Source organism: Triticum dicoccoides, chromosome 4A (assembly GCF_002162155.2).
Source record: "Triticum dicoccoides isolate Atlit2015 ecotype Zavitan chromosome 4A, WEW_v2.0, whole genome shotgun sequence".
NCBI lineage: Eukaryota > Viridiplantae > Streptophyta > Magnoliopsida > Poales > Poaceae > Triticum > Triticum dicoccoides.
In genome coordinates this window covers 367,689,391-367,704,849 of record NC_041386.1, presented here as the reverse complement: position 1 = coordinate 367,704,849, position 15,459 = coordinate 367,689,391, and the positions used below count along the sequence as shown (strand labels likewise).

The 15,459-nt window shown below is 45.9% G+C and overlaps 1 protein-coding gene across 1 annotated transcript; it reads left to right on the top strand.

Moving 5' to 3' along the window:
• The first annotated feature begins 421 nt into the window (after positions 1–421).
• Positions 422–6,494, top strand: LOC119285931 (mannose-6-phosphate isomerase 1-like). The gene is made up of 4 exons (XM_037565265.1): positions 422–1,155; positions 2,332–2,544; positions 4,470–4,736; positions 5,838–6,494. Exons 1-4 carry the CDS (start codon positions 574–576, stop codon positions 6,156–6,158), a joined length of 1,383 nt encoding a protein of 460 aa, XP_037421162.1. The 5' UTR covers positions 422–573; the 3' UTR covers positions 6,159–6,494.
• Positions 6,495–15,459: the final 8,965 nt, after the last annotated feature.

Sequence of the window (15,459 nt, the reverse complement as noted above, 5' to 3'; positions counted from 1 at the left end):
GGGCGCCGGGGCGGGCGGGGCGGCGGCGGCGGCGGGGCCCTCCATGGCCGGCGCGGCAGGAGGCGGCAGGAGGAAGAGGCCGGGAGGAGGAGGCGGTTTGCTCCCGTGCGAGCGAGGAGCGAGCGACGAGGAGGAGTGCGGGTTGGGGGGGGGGGGGCGATTTTCCCCTCAACCCCTACTTCTACAGATTGCAAAGTGGTTTGAGGGTTGGATCTCTAATTTTTTTACGGGTTTAAGAGTTTAGAGGTTCTAGTCTACGGTATTTTTTCGGTGAAAATTATAAAAAAAACAGTTACTTTTAGGGGTCTGAGAGTTTTGAGAGCTCTACACCGCAAAACCGAGCCAAACTGCCGCGGTATGGCTACCATCCTCGCTTGACCCTTTCCGACCTCCACCTCTCGCTTTCGCCTCCCGTCGTCGTCGCCTCGTTCTTTCTTCTTCTTCCCCTCACCGCTTCCGTTCGCATTTCCCTCCATAAAACCCAACCGCGCAACTGCCCACTCGCCCCCCCCACCCAACGGCCGCGCAGACCAAACCCTCCTCCTTCCCGCCGACGACGCCCTCGCTGCCTCGATGGCGTCCTCCTCCACCGCCTCCTCCTCCGCCCAATTGGGGCTCGGCCTCGGGCTAGGGTTAGGCGCGATGGGTGGCCTGGGGCTCCTCCTCCCTGCCGACCGCGAACACGACCCGGAGCTGGAGCCGTGCTCTCCCCCCAAGGGCGTCCTGCGGCTGCGCGGCGCCGTGCAGCACTACGAGTGGGGCAGCCGCGGGGACGCCTCCCTCGTCGCGCGCCTCGCCGGCAAGACAGAGGAGGGCCGCCCCTGCGCCGAGCTCTGGATGGGCACCCACCCGGCTGCCCCGTCGTCGCTAGCATCCGACGACGGCGGCGCGGTCTCGCTCAGGGAGTGGCTGGCGCGCAACCCCGCTGCGCTCCTCGGCCGCGCCGTCACCGCGCGCTGGGACGGCGACCTCCCCTTCCTATTCAAGGTGCTGTCGGTGGCGAAGCCGCTCTCCATCCAGGCGCATCCGGACAGGGAGCTCGCCAGGGCGCTCCACGCGCTGCGCCCTACCACGTACCGCGACGCCAACCACAAGCCTGAGATGGCCGTTGCCGTCACCGAGTTCCGCGCCCTCTGCGGCTTCGTCAGCGTCCAGGTTTGTGCGCCTGCATTCCTTGCGTGCACGTACTGTTGAATCGCTGCTTTGTTGAATGGCCGATTCATTTCCATTTACGCTGATCTGCGATTGTTCTAATGGTTTGGTTGACCTGGGATTGTTCTAATAGGGTCAGCTGACGCGTCGAGTACTTGAGTTAGTTACTTAGGGAAGTTCGATGCGGTAGGTGGATTGTTTATTCGACGTGGCAAGCAGATTCCCAATATGATTCCTCATGGGTTGGTGGGATGAGCTGACCAATGTCAAAATACCAAGTGAGGTGTGGATCTGGCTACTAACGAGTTTGATAATAATAATAGAGATTTGTAACTGTAGAATAGTGTAATTGCTCACTGACAGCCCAACGATCAAGGTCTGATTATTCGCCGAAGTACCATCTGCATTTATGTGAGCAACCCTTGTTTATTTTTTAGAAATTTTGTCAGAAGAAGAGTTTAAAAACAGAGTATGAACATGCTGGCAAATCACTTGCCTTCCATGAGGTACCGTGGTCCTTGTTCAGAAGACAGTGATGGCGTCCCGCAAGTTGTCCTGTATATCCCTCGGCGGCATTGGCATCTTACTTGTTGGCCCCATGCACACATTCTGTCCAAATCACATCCAGCGATGCGGTTGGAAAAGTTCGCTTGTTAGGTAGGTGGCAGGAAATTTATGAATAGTCAAAGCCGCTGTGCAATTGGCGTTGCTTGATGTTTGTTCGACTGAATTTGCTATGTGGCAATAGTTTTTTTATTGCATACCAGATGGGTAAATAAGGGTTATTAGATTGTAAAATATTTACGGTGAAGTTTAGATTCTTGTTGGTTAAATGGTTAGTGTAGCTAAAGTATTGTAAGAGGCACTCCTCTTTTCTTGACTAATGATTAGATAGATACATTTAGGGTGGGAAGTATGGAGCAGAGAAACCTTTGCTATGTTCATTCTGTTAGAACTATCCTGTTTTGTAGAAAGTACAGTTTGCCTCTTTTTAGATACTTCAAATTCTATCTTGCATTGGTTATATTCTTCCAAAAAGGATGCATTGTTCCAGATAGTGCAAACACTCGATTGTTGAAAATGTGGGCTATGATATTAACTATGAGCTTTTGGAACTGTAAGCAATTAACAGTCGATCATTTTAGAATCAAGTACTGATTTATTCATACTGTGGTCCAGGAGCTCAAGGATGTTTTGAGGACTGTACCTGAGGTTCAAATGTTAGTTGGCAAAGAAGATGTTGTGAAGCTTATGACTGCCAAAGAGCACGATGGAGGTATTGGAGTAAGGTCATATCTGCAATCAGCTTTTACTAAGCTAATGGCAACAAGCAAAGAAGCAGTTGCTGCAGCAATTTCCAAATTAAAGAGTCGCTTGAATGGGGAGATAAAGGTAAATATCTTTGCTGGGTTATTGGCATAGACAATTTCATGTTCATTTGAATTACCTATGATTGTGTTCACTGGGAGGTTGATGTCAGTATCTTTCGTTTCCTAGTGCTCTAGTATCTGCAATTGTTTTGTCCATGTTTGTGTACCAACCATAAACAGCTCCTCCAGTTTTTATTTTCTTTCTAAACAATGGTGGAAGTGGAAGTCATAGGAAATGTCTAGGAAAAGCATAGTTGAATGCTGCCTACCAGAGTCATGTAGGTCAATCTTGTCGTAGATGAAACAGTAATTTTTTGAGACCTACACTTGGCTATTAAATGCTTTTGGTTAATTTTTTATTGTTTTTTTTTGCTTTCCAGGTTCTTACAGTTCCAGTGTCTAAAATTTTTTTTAGGCCAACTGTACAGTATAAAAAATATACTCCTAGTAAATATGAGTAATTGATTTCTTTTTTCTATGATATGTCTTTATATATGAAAATTAGTTATTTATGATGTACGATGATCCCTGTTAAGCATCCATGGCTGAATGGTTAAAGCGCTCAACTCATAATTGGTAAATTTATCGGTTCAATTCCTGCTGGATGCACATGAACGGAACGTTCCATAAGTCTATTGGAACTGGCTCTCTATCCATGGAATCTCGTCCATCATCCATACATAACAAATTGGTATGGTATATTCATACCATAACATAAGAACAATAAGAACTCAAATTCTTATCGATGCTGGAACTCAGAGCATAGGAGGGAAAGTAGATTTATGGATGGAATCAAATATGCAGTATTTACAGAAAAAAGTCTTGGGAAAGAGTCAATATACTTTTAGTGTTGAATCGGGATTCACTAAGACAGAAATAAAACATTGGGTCGATCTCTTCTTTGGTGTAAGGTGGTAGCTGTGAATAGCCGTCGACTACCTGGAAAAGGTAGAAGAATAGAGCTGAATTTGAATTGTTACTTGTCCTTAAAGACTGTGCATGTATAAACTATGTATGCGCTATGCTATAAATAAGTAAACATGAATTTCGATAGCTGCTTCAGAGTAACATCTCAATGCGCTGAAAGGAATGCATAAGTACCAATATTTATGGAGCTGACCTGGTGGGAGTAGGATTGCTATAACTATGCACTAGTGTAGTTGATGGTTGTCTGGGAATAATTGAGTTTGCTCTAGGATCCTACCTATGGAAACGTAGACACTGAAGCAGCATTCATTTCAACTCAAAAAGATACTGTGAGTATTAAGCTGGGTATTTAATTTGGAAGATTGATGGTTGTGAATATTAACGATGAGACAATCAGGCTAACTAGGTACTCCCTCCGTTCCAAATTACTTGTCGCAGAAATGGATGTATCTAGAACTAAAATACATCTAGATACATCCATATCTGCGACAAGTAATTCGGAACAGAGGGAGTAGTAATCATCGTTTGGTTGTAGCCACCAAAGCGATATCACTGCTTGCTGAAGCTAATTATTCAGTTATATCGTAGTGGGCAACCAACATCATTTCATAATGCATGTCCCAAGTATTCAGTACAAATTAGGTAGTTGAAAATCTCGCTAAGATACATGTAAGTAGACTGTTAACTTCTGCACTGCTGCGTTCCCTGTGGAGGAGTTTTTCTAATTGAAAATCTTTTGAAGTTTTACTTTGCATACATGGAGCCACCATATAATCTGAAAGCTATTGTAAGCATAAGATATCTTTGTTATTGGTGTCTTTGTTCTTTTCCTCACAGCACATTGATTTATTTTCTGCTACTTTCATCTTGCTGTCTTGTGTTACTTGAGTCAGGATCATCACACCATGAGGAATATACATATGCAGCTATTGCTTGTTTGAAGAAAAGAGTCATATGTTTTGGAGAACCTAGTATTTGTAATTCAACTATTTGCACTGATAATGTCTTTCTCCCATTCAGATTAGAACCTTTACAGAGAAGGAGCAACTAGTTTTATCACTAGAGCAGCAGTACCCAGGAGATGTTGGCGTTTTATCAGCATTTTTCTTTAACTATGTTAAGCTCAGCCCTGGTGAAGCACTTTACATTGGTGCCAACGAACCACATGCATATCTATCAGGAGAGTGTGTTGAATGTATGGCTACCTCAGACAACGTAATTCGTGCTGGTCTGACTCCTAAGTACAAAGATGTCCAAACTCTTTGCTCCATGCTGACATACAAGCAGGTTCTTTTTTTTGTGTTCCTTTCATCTGTACCTCTAGTGTCCTGTTTATAATCTCAATTCTTTTGGCATGCAGTTTCTTTATTTGCCATATTGTGTTCATTTTTGTCAGCATACAGCTTAGCATCATCTATCGGCAGTCAATAGTGTTTCTGATTATGTTTTGCTGCAGGTTAGGCCCTGTTTGATAGCAAAGTATTTTCTGAGTATTCTAAAAATACTGCAGTTTTTCAGATACCATAGTTTTATTTGCTGTGACCTGTTTGGCTAGCACTAAATACCGGGTTATTAAAACTAGAGTATTCTCAAAACTGTGGTAATTTCTCTGCATAAAAAAAAGAACCATGGGCCTCTTTTTTAGAAACAGAGCAAGCGAAAGAAACAAGCTAGTTGCTAGCTATTCACAACAAGCTCGTCTCGCTCTCACACCATCGCGTTCGCTGCCGCCGCTGCGGCCGTCTCTGTAGATTCTCCATAGGCTACATTCAGTTTTTGCATGCTCCTGTTCTTATGCACGCATATGGTAAGGGCTTACCCAGCTAGCTGCCAAGAATAACGGATCCTAAATTGTAAAGAAGCCAGCCACACGTGCTTGTCCTGCTAACGGTAAGGTATATGCTAGCTAGCTGCATCTGCATGGCCGATTAGTTGAATGCAACGACTAGCTAGGTAGTGTTTGCAGCGCTAACAGCTAGCCATCTAAATTTACAGCACTGCGCAAGCCATAGCCAAGCCAAACAGGTGCTCTGTATTGTCAATACTCTAAAATACTTTGTTATGTTAAAACCACGGTATTTTATGCCTACAGGTAAATTACTGTAGTTTGCTGATACTGCGTTTTTTTAATACTTTGCTATCAAACAAGGCCTTAATTGTAATTGGTTATTTTGTTACATGCTAGTGCGCTAAAATCGGTTGTTTGTAACATAATTTAGCAATTCAAAGTGGTTTTTGAAAACATTTGGAGTTTGATCACATTGAGAAACTTTGGCTGGAATATCCAATGGGTGGGCCAATGAGGCTTTTACATATGTTGCTTAAATATTCTCTAAAACACTATGCTCTATTCCCTTAAGTAATACACATTTGATCTTGTGCATGCAGATGTTCCCCGAAATTTTGCAAGGTGTTCTGGTGCAGCCATATGTAATTCGTTACACACCCCCGTTTGATGAGTTTGAAGTTGATTGCTACTCACTACCTCAAGGTGAATCGGTTACCATGTTACCAGTGCCTGGCCCATCCATCTTCCTCGTCATGACTGGGGAGGGCGAGATCCAGGCTGATGGCATGCCTGACGAAGGAGTAGCAAAGGAAGGGGATGTTTTGTTTGTGCCGGCATGCACGGAGGTGAAGCTTCACGCTTCTGGCTCCGGGTGCTTGCAGCTGTACAGAGCCGGAGTAAACAGCAGATTCTTCTGTTGACATGGATAACCCTGCAGATGGGTAATTTCAAGGGCCATGGTTGTTGCAAGAGGGATCATCCGGTGTTCGTACGAGACTACGTTACCAGGTTTTTACATGCATATCAAGAATACTGAACTTGTTGTAAGGTTAGTTAGCCAAAGTTTGTCATAGTGTATAGGCAAGTCGAGAGTTGAGTCCATTCCTTCATATCTTAATCATGTTTACATATTAGGCACCTAATTTTTCAGTAAGCTGGGATGAGAAAATGCAGTCTCTAGTTGAGCTTCAACTATCTATATGTGTACATGGAAATTGGGAAGGAAAATGAACGCCTCGTTGTTATCTCGTGCTTAATAGTGTTTGAAAATGTTTCATGTCGGACGGGTCAACATTGGCTCCGCTGTGCAGGCCGTCTCAGCATAAGTTATGTCCCCTTTCTCACGCACACACTCGCGTGCGATGATAGTGCCCTCTGGCCCAGACATCTTGAGCTTGAGGTAGACATAACAAGGCCGGGCCATGAAGCGAGCGCAAGCCGGCTGTTCAAAGAGGGCATAATATGGACTCTTAATTTTGACCATCTCAAACGCGAGGAACTCTGATTTGTAGTTGTACTTAGTGCAAAACGCAACTTTCAGCTTGATCCGCCTAATAGGATAAGCAGACTTTCCAGGAATGATCCCGTGAAAAATGGTTAAGGAAGGCCGGAGTTGCTTTTTTGACAGGTTCATACGTCTGAAGGTATCATCGTATAGGATGTTAATGTTGCTTTCTTCGTCCATAAGCACGCACTTTAGTGAGGTTATAATCATCGACTTGAGGTGCCACCACCAGGGCTAAACAACTCGGATTCTCAATCCGGGGAGAATGATCCTCTCTGCTCCAGGTGACCGGTTGCTCTGTCCAGTTTAAGTACTCCTCTTAATTTGTCAGAAACTGGTGAAGCAATGGCTTAATCACAGAGACTGAAGAAATATAGAAAGTCATTCGTGAAAATCTCAAACCCGCGCAATTGCGCCAGAAGAGTTACTATGATAGCAAGCATCGTGACTTGGTTTTCGAGATCGGAGACCATGTCTACCTCCGCGTCTCTTCAATGAAAGGTCTCGCTTCGGTATCAAAGGGAAGCTGGCCCCTAGATACGTGGGTCCTTTCAAGATCATTGGCAGAAGAGGCGATCTCGCCTATCAACTTGAGCTTCCATCCAACTTTGGAAATGTGCATGACGTGTTTCACGTGTCTCAGCTTCGCAAGTGTTTCAAGACTCCTGACCGCATTATCAACTTCGAAGAGATTGATCTCCAAGAAGACATGTCTTATCATGAGCATCCCGTTGCTATCCTTGAAGAAACTGAGCGCAAGACTCGCAACAAGTCTATCAAATTCCTGAAAGTGAAGTGGTTACACCATTCCGACCGTGAAGCCACCTGGGAACGCGAGGACCACCTCTGTTTCGAATATCCGGAGTTTTTCCAATCGTAGATCTTGGGACGAGATCCTTTTGTAGTGGTGGAGTGTTGTAACACCCCGTATTTAACTTGCCATATTTGTATTCCAACTCCTGCAATTTTCGGCACTAAGTTATGATATTCCCTCGTGGTTGGGTTTTGTTTTCGTTTTGCATTTTGTCCATGTCATGCATCTCATATCATGTCATCATGTGCATCGCTTTTGCATATGTGTTCGTCTCATGCATCCGAGCATGTTCCCCGTTGTCCGTTTTGCATCTTCGGCCTCCTCCACGCCCAACTTCGGCGAGACTCCGACGGACATCGGGGACCGTGCCAGATCTGGATCGGGCAAACCCTAGGTCGATTTTGCCAGTCATTTTCCTTGCATATTTATTTTAGCTATGTTCATCGCATCATATCTCATCATCCGTAGCTCCGTTTCACGCGTGTGATATATCAAATTATTCATCTGGATGTGCTCTTCATTTTATTCCATTGCATCATGCTTGTTTGAGTCCATCTTGATGCCTAAAATACTGTTGCAAGAGTGCTATAAAATGTTAGTTTCCGTTTCTTAACAGATTATGAATATTTGTCATTTTTGCCATGATTATTGTGTGCCTCCTATGAACTTGAGCCCTACATGTGTTTTGGGCTATGCCATGCCATCTTTACAGGGATGTATGCCATGTATTTTTGTGATCAATGTGGTGACTAGCACATGCATGCAAAGTAGCTCTCGTGATGTTGCTGATTTCAGGGACTTAGAATTCTTCTAAGTCATTTCCCTGATATTATTTTTATGCCATGTATTCATGTTGCTACAGAGTGATCCATGCCTCTTTTGAGCATGTTCAGTAAGGATGATTTTGAGATATTGTTATGTTATATCCATTCATGTCTTTGTTTACAATTATGGAGACCCCTAGCATGACTCAATCTTGTTCTACTTTTGCTATAAAATGTTTCTGGCAAATTGTTTACGTGTTAATCAATTTTGCCAAGGTTGTTGTAGTTGACCCATGCATGCCATGAGATTGTTCTTGCCATGTTTAGCTTCTTGAACATGTCTTCTTGCTGGGTGTATGCTTAGTTTGTCATGCAATGCCTTGTGGTGAGTGCATCGAGCTCGCAAACATGCCTACGTAACTCTGTTTTTGCCATGTCCAGTTTCCTGCTAAGTCTGAATCTGTTAACGAAACTTGCTATGTTTACATGGGTGCCATCATATCTTCTGATCCTTTTTGGCTTATGGTCAGTAAGGGACTTTTGTTATATGCTTTGAGTAGTTTCATGCCATGCCTTGCTTTGCCATGATGAGTTCCTGTAGCATGTTGTTATCTTGCTCTAAACATTGCTTCCTGATATTAAATCCTGACATGTTATTTTCACTAAGTCTGCAAACTGATATCTTTTGCACTTTTGCCATGCTTGTTTGAACCTGCTATTGTGTGATTTAGCCGTAGCTCAGTGTTCATATTTTGTCAAGCATCTTGAGTGGATCACTGCCATGTGCTTTGTTGCTATGTTAGAGTGCAGTAGCTTAGTTTCTTGTTGCATTTTAGATGGCATCGTGCTGTTAATCGCAGATTTGTGCCATTATTGTTTTGCTTGCCATTTGTAAACCGTGCATCCGATTCCGATGATCTTTATATCGATTTCGACTGAGATCAACTCATCTTTCCAGCGGCGCTCTTGGTTTTCCAAGTTGAGGCCTGGTTCAATCTTTCCCTTCCGAAGCACGCATATGCATTGCATATTACATCCCACATATCATGTCATGTTTTGCATCATGTTGCTTGCGCATTGCACCGTGGTTGATTGTGGTTCCCATTGCTTGTGTTCTTGCTTTGGGTAGAGCAGGAAGACGATTACGTGATCGAAGAACCCATTGAGTACGCGTACGAGGATCAAGCTTACGTCAACTCGGAGAACTTTGCAGGCAAGATGACCATACCCTCGAAATCACTTCTATCTTTGCTTGATAGTTGCTCGCTCTGTTGCTATGCCTATGCCGCGATACCTACCACATGCTTTATCATGCCTCCCATATTGCCATGTCAAGCCTCTAACCCACCTTGTCCTAGCAAACCGTTGTTTGGCTATGTTACCGCTTTGCTCAGCCCCTCTTATAGCGTTGCTAGTTGCAGGTGAAGTTTGGAGTTTGTTCCTTATTGGAACATGTTTATTGTTGGGATATCATTATTACAACTTGTTTACCTTAATGCATCTATATACTTGGTAAAGGGTGGAAGGCTCGGCCTTATGCCTGGTGTTTTGTTCCACTCTTGCCACCCTAGTTTCCGTCATACCGGTGTTATGTTCCTTGATTTTGCGTTCCTTACGCGGTCGGGTTATAATGGGAACCCCTTGGCAGTTCGCCTTGAATAAAACTCCTCCAGCAAGGCCCAACCTTGGTTTTACCATTTGCCACCTAGCCTTTTTCCCTTGGGTTTCGCGGACTCGAGGGTCATCTTTATTTTAAACCCCCGGGCCAGTGCTCCTCTGAGTGTTGGTCCAACCTGTCAGCAGCCGGTGGCCACCAGGGGCAACTCTGGGTTGGCCTACCGGAATCTTGGACAATCCGGTGTGCCCTAAGAACGAGATATGTGCAGCTTCTATCGGGATTTGTCAGCACATTCGGGTGGCTTTGCTGGTCTTGTTTTACCATTGTCGAAATGTCTTGTAACCGAGATTCCGAGTCTGATCGGGCCGTCCTGGGAGAAGGAATATCCTTCGTTAACCGTGAGAGCTTGTGATGGGCTAAGTTAGGACACCCCTGCAGGGTTTTGAACTTTCGAAAGCCGTGCCCGCGGTTATGGGCACATGGGAATTTGTTAATGCCCGGTTGTAGAAAACCTGAAGTTGATCTTAATTAAAATACATCAACCGCGTGTGTAACCGTGATGGTCTCTTCTCGGCGGAGTCCAGGTCAACAATATGGGAGGCATGATAAGCAAGTGGTAGGTATCGCAGCATAGGCATAGCAAAAGAGCGAGCAACTAGCAAGCAAAGATAGAAGTGATTTCGAGGGTATGATCATCTTGCATGAAATCTCGCAAGGAAGAAGAACGAGTCCATGAAGAAGACAAACGGACATAATCGAACGGGTCCTCACAAACGCGACGTAATCGGAACCAACCCAAAGAAGCAACACCGGAAAGAATCACACAACATAGTAAACAACCAACACATAAACAAGGCATGAGGGATGCAGTATGCGATGCAGATGCATGATTTGGAAAAGAATGATTGAACCTGGCCTCAACTTGAAATTCCAAGAGTGCCACTGGAAAGAGGAGTTGATTTCGGTCGAAATCGATATAAAGATCACCGGAATCGGATGCACGGTTTGGAAATGGCAAGCAAAACAAATATGGCACCGGTCTGCGATAAACAACGAGTGTCCATCTAAATGCATCAAGATAAATATGCTACATCACTCAAACACGACAACAAAATACATGGCAGGGATCCACTCATGAAGCTTAACAAAAGATGAACACTGAGCTATGGCTAATTCATCCATTAACAGGTTCAAACAAGCATGGCAAAAGTGCAAATGACAACAGGTTTCAGACTTTGTGAAATTAACACAAGGCTGGAATTTATCATCAGGAAGCAATCTTTAGAGCATGAAAACTACAAGCTACAGGAACGTAACATGGCAAAGCAAGGCATGGCATGAAGCTACTCAAAGCACTTAACAAAAGTCTCTTAGTGACCTTGAGCCAAAAGGGATCAGAAAATACAATTGCAAGCATGTGAACATGGCAAAAACATAAACATATTCAGACTTAGTGAAAAACTAGAGCATGCAAATCAGTCAACGAGTAGGCATGTTTACGAGCTCGATGCACTCACTACGAAGCATGGCATGACAAAATAAGCATAAGACAGTCAACGAGTAGGCATGTTTACGAGCTCGATGCACTCACTACGAAGCATGGCATGACAAAATAAGCATACACCCATGAAGAAGACATGGCATAGAAGCTAGACATGGCAAGAACAACATCATAGCTTGCACGGATCAACAACAACAAGCTCGGCAAAATCGCTAAACAAGTTAGCAATCTGCCAGGAACATTTTATAGCAAAAGTAGAGCTCGATTGACTCAAGCTAGGGTGCTCCATAAATGCAAACAAAGACATGGATGGATAGAGCACAACAATATTAACAAAACATCCTTACTGATCATCCTTAAAAGAGGCACGGATCACTAGGAAACAACATGAACATATGGCATAACAACAAAAATAGGACAAGGACTTAGTGAAATTCTAAGTCCCTGAAAACAGCATTACCGATTACGCTACTTTGCAAGCCTGTGCTCGTCACCACAAAGATCATAAAAATACATGGCATACACCCCTGTAAAGATGGCATGGCATATAACAAAACACATGTAGAGCTCATGATCATATCATGCACACATTAATCATGACAACAATGACAAAATGCCATTTGCTGAAACAGATCTGACAAATTCATCACATAGCCCTCTTCCAACAGCATTTCGGGCATCAAGATGAGCTCAAATGAAAATGATGCAATGAGATGAAATGATGTACTCGTTGAGACGAACATTTTGATATGCTACACGCACGAAACGGAGCTACGGATGCAAAGTTGTGATGTGATGAATAGGGACATATAATATGCAGATCTAGGGACTTGGACGAAAAAAACATGGGCGCATGATAGCTAAAGTGTGCACGAGCGGAGTTTAGAGGGATGGCTCACCATTTGGGCTCGGCCCAAGAAGGAAGGAGGGAGCTGGGCCAGATCTGGGCCTGCTGTGCGGGGAGGGGCCCATGCGGGCGCTCGTTGTTCTCCTCCCGATCCCGCCTGGATCGGAGAGGCAGGGAGCAGCAGCTCCGGTGCGACGCCGGCGAGGCTGGGCGACGAGCCGGCGAGGGGACGGCGCCGGGAGATGTGGGGATGGCCGGATCCGGTCGCTCCGGACCCATTCCGGCCAGATCCGGGGCCGGGCGACGACGGGGTGGCGCTGGTGCAGCGAGGCTCGGTGACGGGGCGGCGCAGGGTCGCCGGTGAACGAAGGGGGCGATGGCGGCGGAAGCAGACGGCGGTGGGGCGCTGCGTGGTGGTGCGGGCACGGCGCGGTGAGGCGATAGCGGCGACGCGGGGAGGAGCAGGGAGGCGAGGTGCTCGGCGGCGGAGCGACAGGGTCGACGCGGCGGCAGAGCTCCGGCGAGAGCTCACCGGAGACGGTGGATGGCGACGAGGCCCTCAGGCGGCGACGCAAACCGCATCGGGCGGCGGGGACTCGGGCCGCAGCGGGCGAGCGGCGGCGGCGCACGGGCCTGCACGGGCCCGCGATGGGCTCCGCGGGCCGCGACGAAGTGGGCGCGGGCGAGGCTGATGTGGCGCGCTGTGAGTGGCCCGGGGCGGCGGTGCGAGCTGACGTGGCAGCTGCTGATTGGCTGGAAGACGTGGAGGGTGCGGTGAACATGTCCGGCGCGGCGAGGACGCGTCCGGATGCACGGTGGAGGAGGTAGACTAGGGTTAGACCGCGAATTTCGGAGGGAGACACAAATATATAGGTAGAGGGAGCTAGGGAAGTCCAAATAAGGTGCGGTTTTCGGCCACGCGATCGTGATCAAACGACCGAGATGATGGAGGGGGTTTAGGTGGGTTTTGGGCCACTTTGAAGGGGTGTTGGGATGCAACACACACGAGGCCTTTTCGGTCCCTCGGTTAACCGTTGGAGTATCAAACGAAGTCCAAATGGCACGAAACTTACCAGGCGGTCTACCGGTAGTAAACCAAGGCCGCATAAAAAGTCTTGGTATAATCCGAAAACGTTTAACACCCACACACGAAAAGAGGTAGAAAGGGACACTGGGTGACATAGGAGCGCCGGATTGCAAAATGGACAACGGGGAAAATGCTCGGATGCATGACACGGACATGTATGCAAATGAAATGCACATGACGACATGATATGCAATGAATGACACGCAAGCAAAGACAATGCAACAACAACGAATAATTGAAGGACACCTGACACATCGGTCTCGGGGCGTTACATTATGCCTGTTGTTTTGTTCCACTCTTGCCGCCCTAGTTTCCGTCATACCGGTGTTATGTTCCTTGATTTTGCGTTCCTTACGCGGTTGGGGGAATGGGACGCCCTTGATAGTTTGCTTTGAATAAAACTCCTCCAGCAAGGCCCAACCTTGGTTTTAACATTTGCCACCTAAGCCTTTTTCCCTTGGGTTCTGCAGACTCAAGGGTCATCTTTATTTTAACCTCCGGGCCAGTGCTCCTCTGAGTGTTGGTCCAAAACAGAGCCACTTGCGGTGCCGCCCCTAGGCAACTTGGGGCATCTTCGGTTGCTGTACGTAGTGTTCATGCGGTGTGCCCTAAGAACGAGATACGTGCGACTCCTATCGGGATTTGTCGAAACATCGGGCGACTTTGCTGGTCTTGTTTTACCATTGTCGAAATGTCTTGTAACCGGGATTTCGAGACTGATCGGGTCTTTCTGGGAGAAGGAATATCCTTCGTTGACCATGAGAGCTTGTGATGGGCTAAGTTGGGACACTCCTACAGGGTATAAACTTTCGAGAGCCGTGCCCGCGGTTATGTGGCAGATGGGAATTTGTTAATGTCTGGTTGTAGATAACTTGACACTTGACTTAATTAAAATGAATCAACCGCGTGTGTAGCCGTGATGGTCTCTTTTCAGTAGAGTCTGGGAAGTGAACATGGTCTTGTGTTATGTATGAACGTAAGTAGTTTCAGGATCACTTCTAGCTTCTCGACCGTTGCGTTGCTTCTCTTCTCGCTCTTTTTTGCGTATGTTAGCCACCATATATGCTTAGTGCTTGCTACAGCTCCACCTCATTACCTTACCCTACCCATAAGCTTAAATAGTCTTGATCTCGCGGGTGTGATATTGCTGAGTCCTCATGGCTCACGGATACTTCCAAATAGTTGCAGGTGCCGATGATACCAGTGCAGGTGATGCTACCGAACTCAAGTGGGAGTTCGACGAGGATCTGGGTCGTTACTATGTTTCGTTTGCTGATGATCAGTAGTGGAGCCCAATCGGGACGATCGGGGATCTAGCATTTGGGGTTGTCTTCCTTTATTTTGGTTTCATAGTCGGACATTTGATTGTACTCTGGATGATGTATGTTTAACTTGTTATTTGTGTGAAGTGGCGATTGTAAGCCAACTCTTTATCCCTTCTTATTCATTACATGGGATTGTGTGAAGATTACCCCTCTTGCGACTAAACCACCATGCGGTTATGCCTCTAAGTCTCGCCTCGACACGTGGGAGATATAGCCGCATCGTGGGTGTTACAAGTTGGTATCAGAGCCATCCCCGATTTAGGAGCCCCCTGCTTGATTGAATCGCTGACGTTGTTGAGTCTAGAACAAAATGTTTTTAGTCTTAGGATTATATATATATCGGAAAGTAGGATTCTTTTTACTCCTCTGTCCCTTCGTCGCTCTGGTAAGGCCTCCTGATGTAGAAGTTTTGACTTTCCTCTCCTCAAATTTTCATGAATTTATTTTAGGATCACGCCGATATCTTGGAATCGTTTCAATAGTTTTGTGACGAGAACATTGTTCTCGGTGGCTCCTGACATTTAGGGGTTGTGGCAGTGTCCCGGGGAGTTGAGCTCCGAGGTGTTGTCGTCACAATTTTATCGTTGCAGTTCTGGAATACCTGAGTTCGCCAACATCGAAAATCTTTTTTATGCAGTTGTCAGTGAGATAACCTCGACGCCACCTAGTACTGGGGCGGGAGTTCGGGAGTATTGCCATAACTCGTATAACGAATGCTTTTCGAAGGTTGAGATACATGATTTCCGGAGTTTTCTTGGTTA

Bases quoted from the DNA above. Each gene is read 5' to 3' on its own strand.
- LOC119285931 (XM_037565265.1), top strand. From the start codon at position 574: ATGGCGTCCTCCTCCACCGCCTCCTCCTCCGCCCAATTGGGGCTCGGC. The intron at 1,156-2,331 runs GTTTGTGCGCCT...ACTGTGGTCCAG, and splicing joins GCGGCTTCGTCAGCGTCCAG to GAGCTCAAGGATGTTTTGAG. The intron at 4,737-5,837 runs GTTCTTTTTTTT...TTGTGCATGCAG, and splicing joins CCATGCTGACATACAAGCAG to ATGTTCCCCGAAATTTTGCA.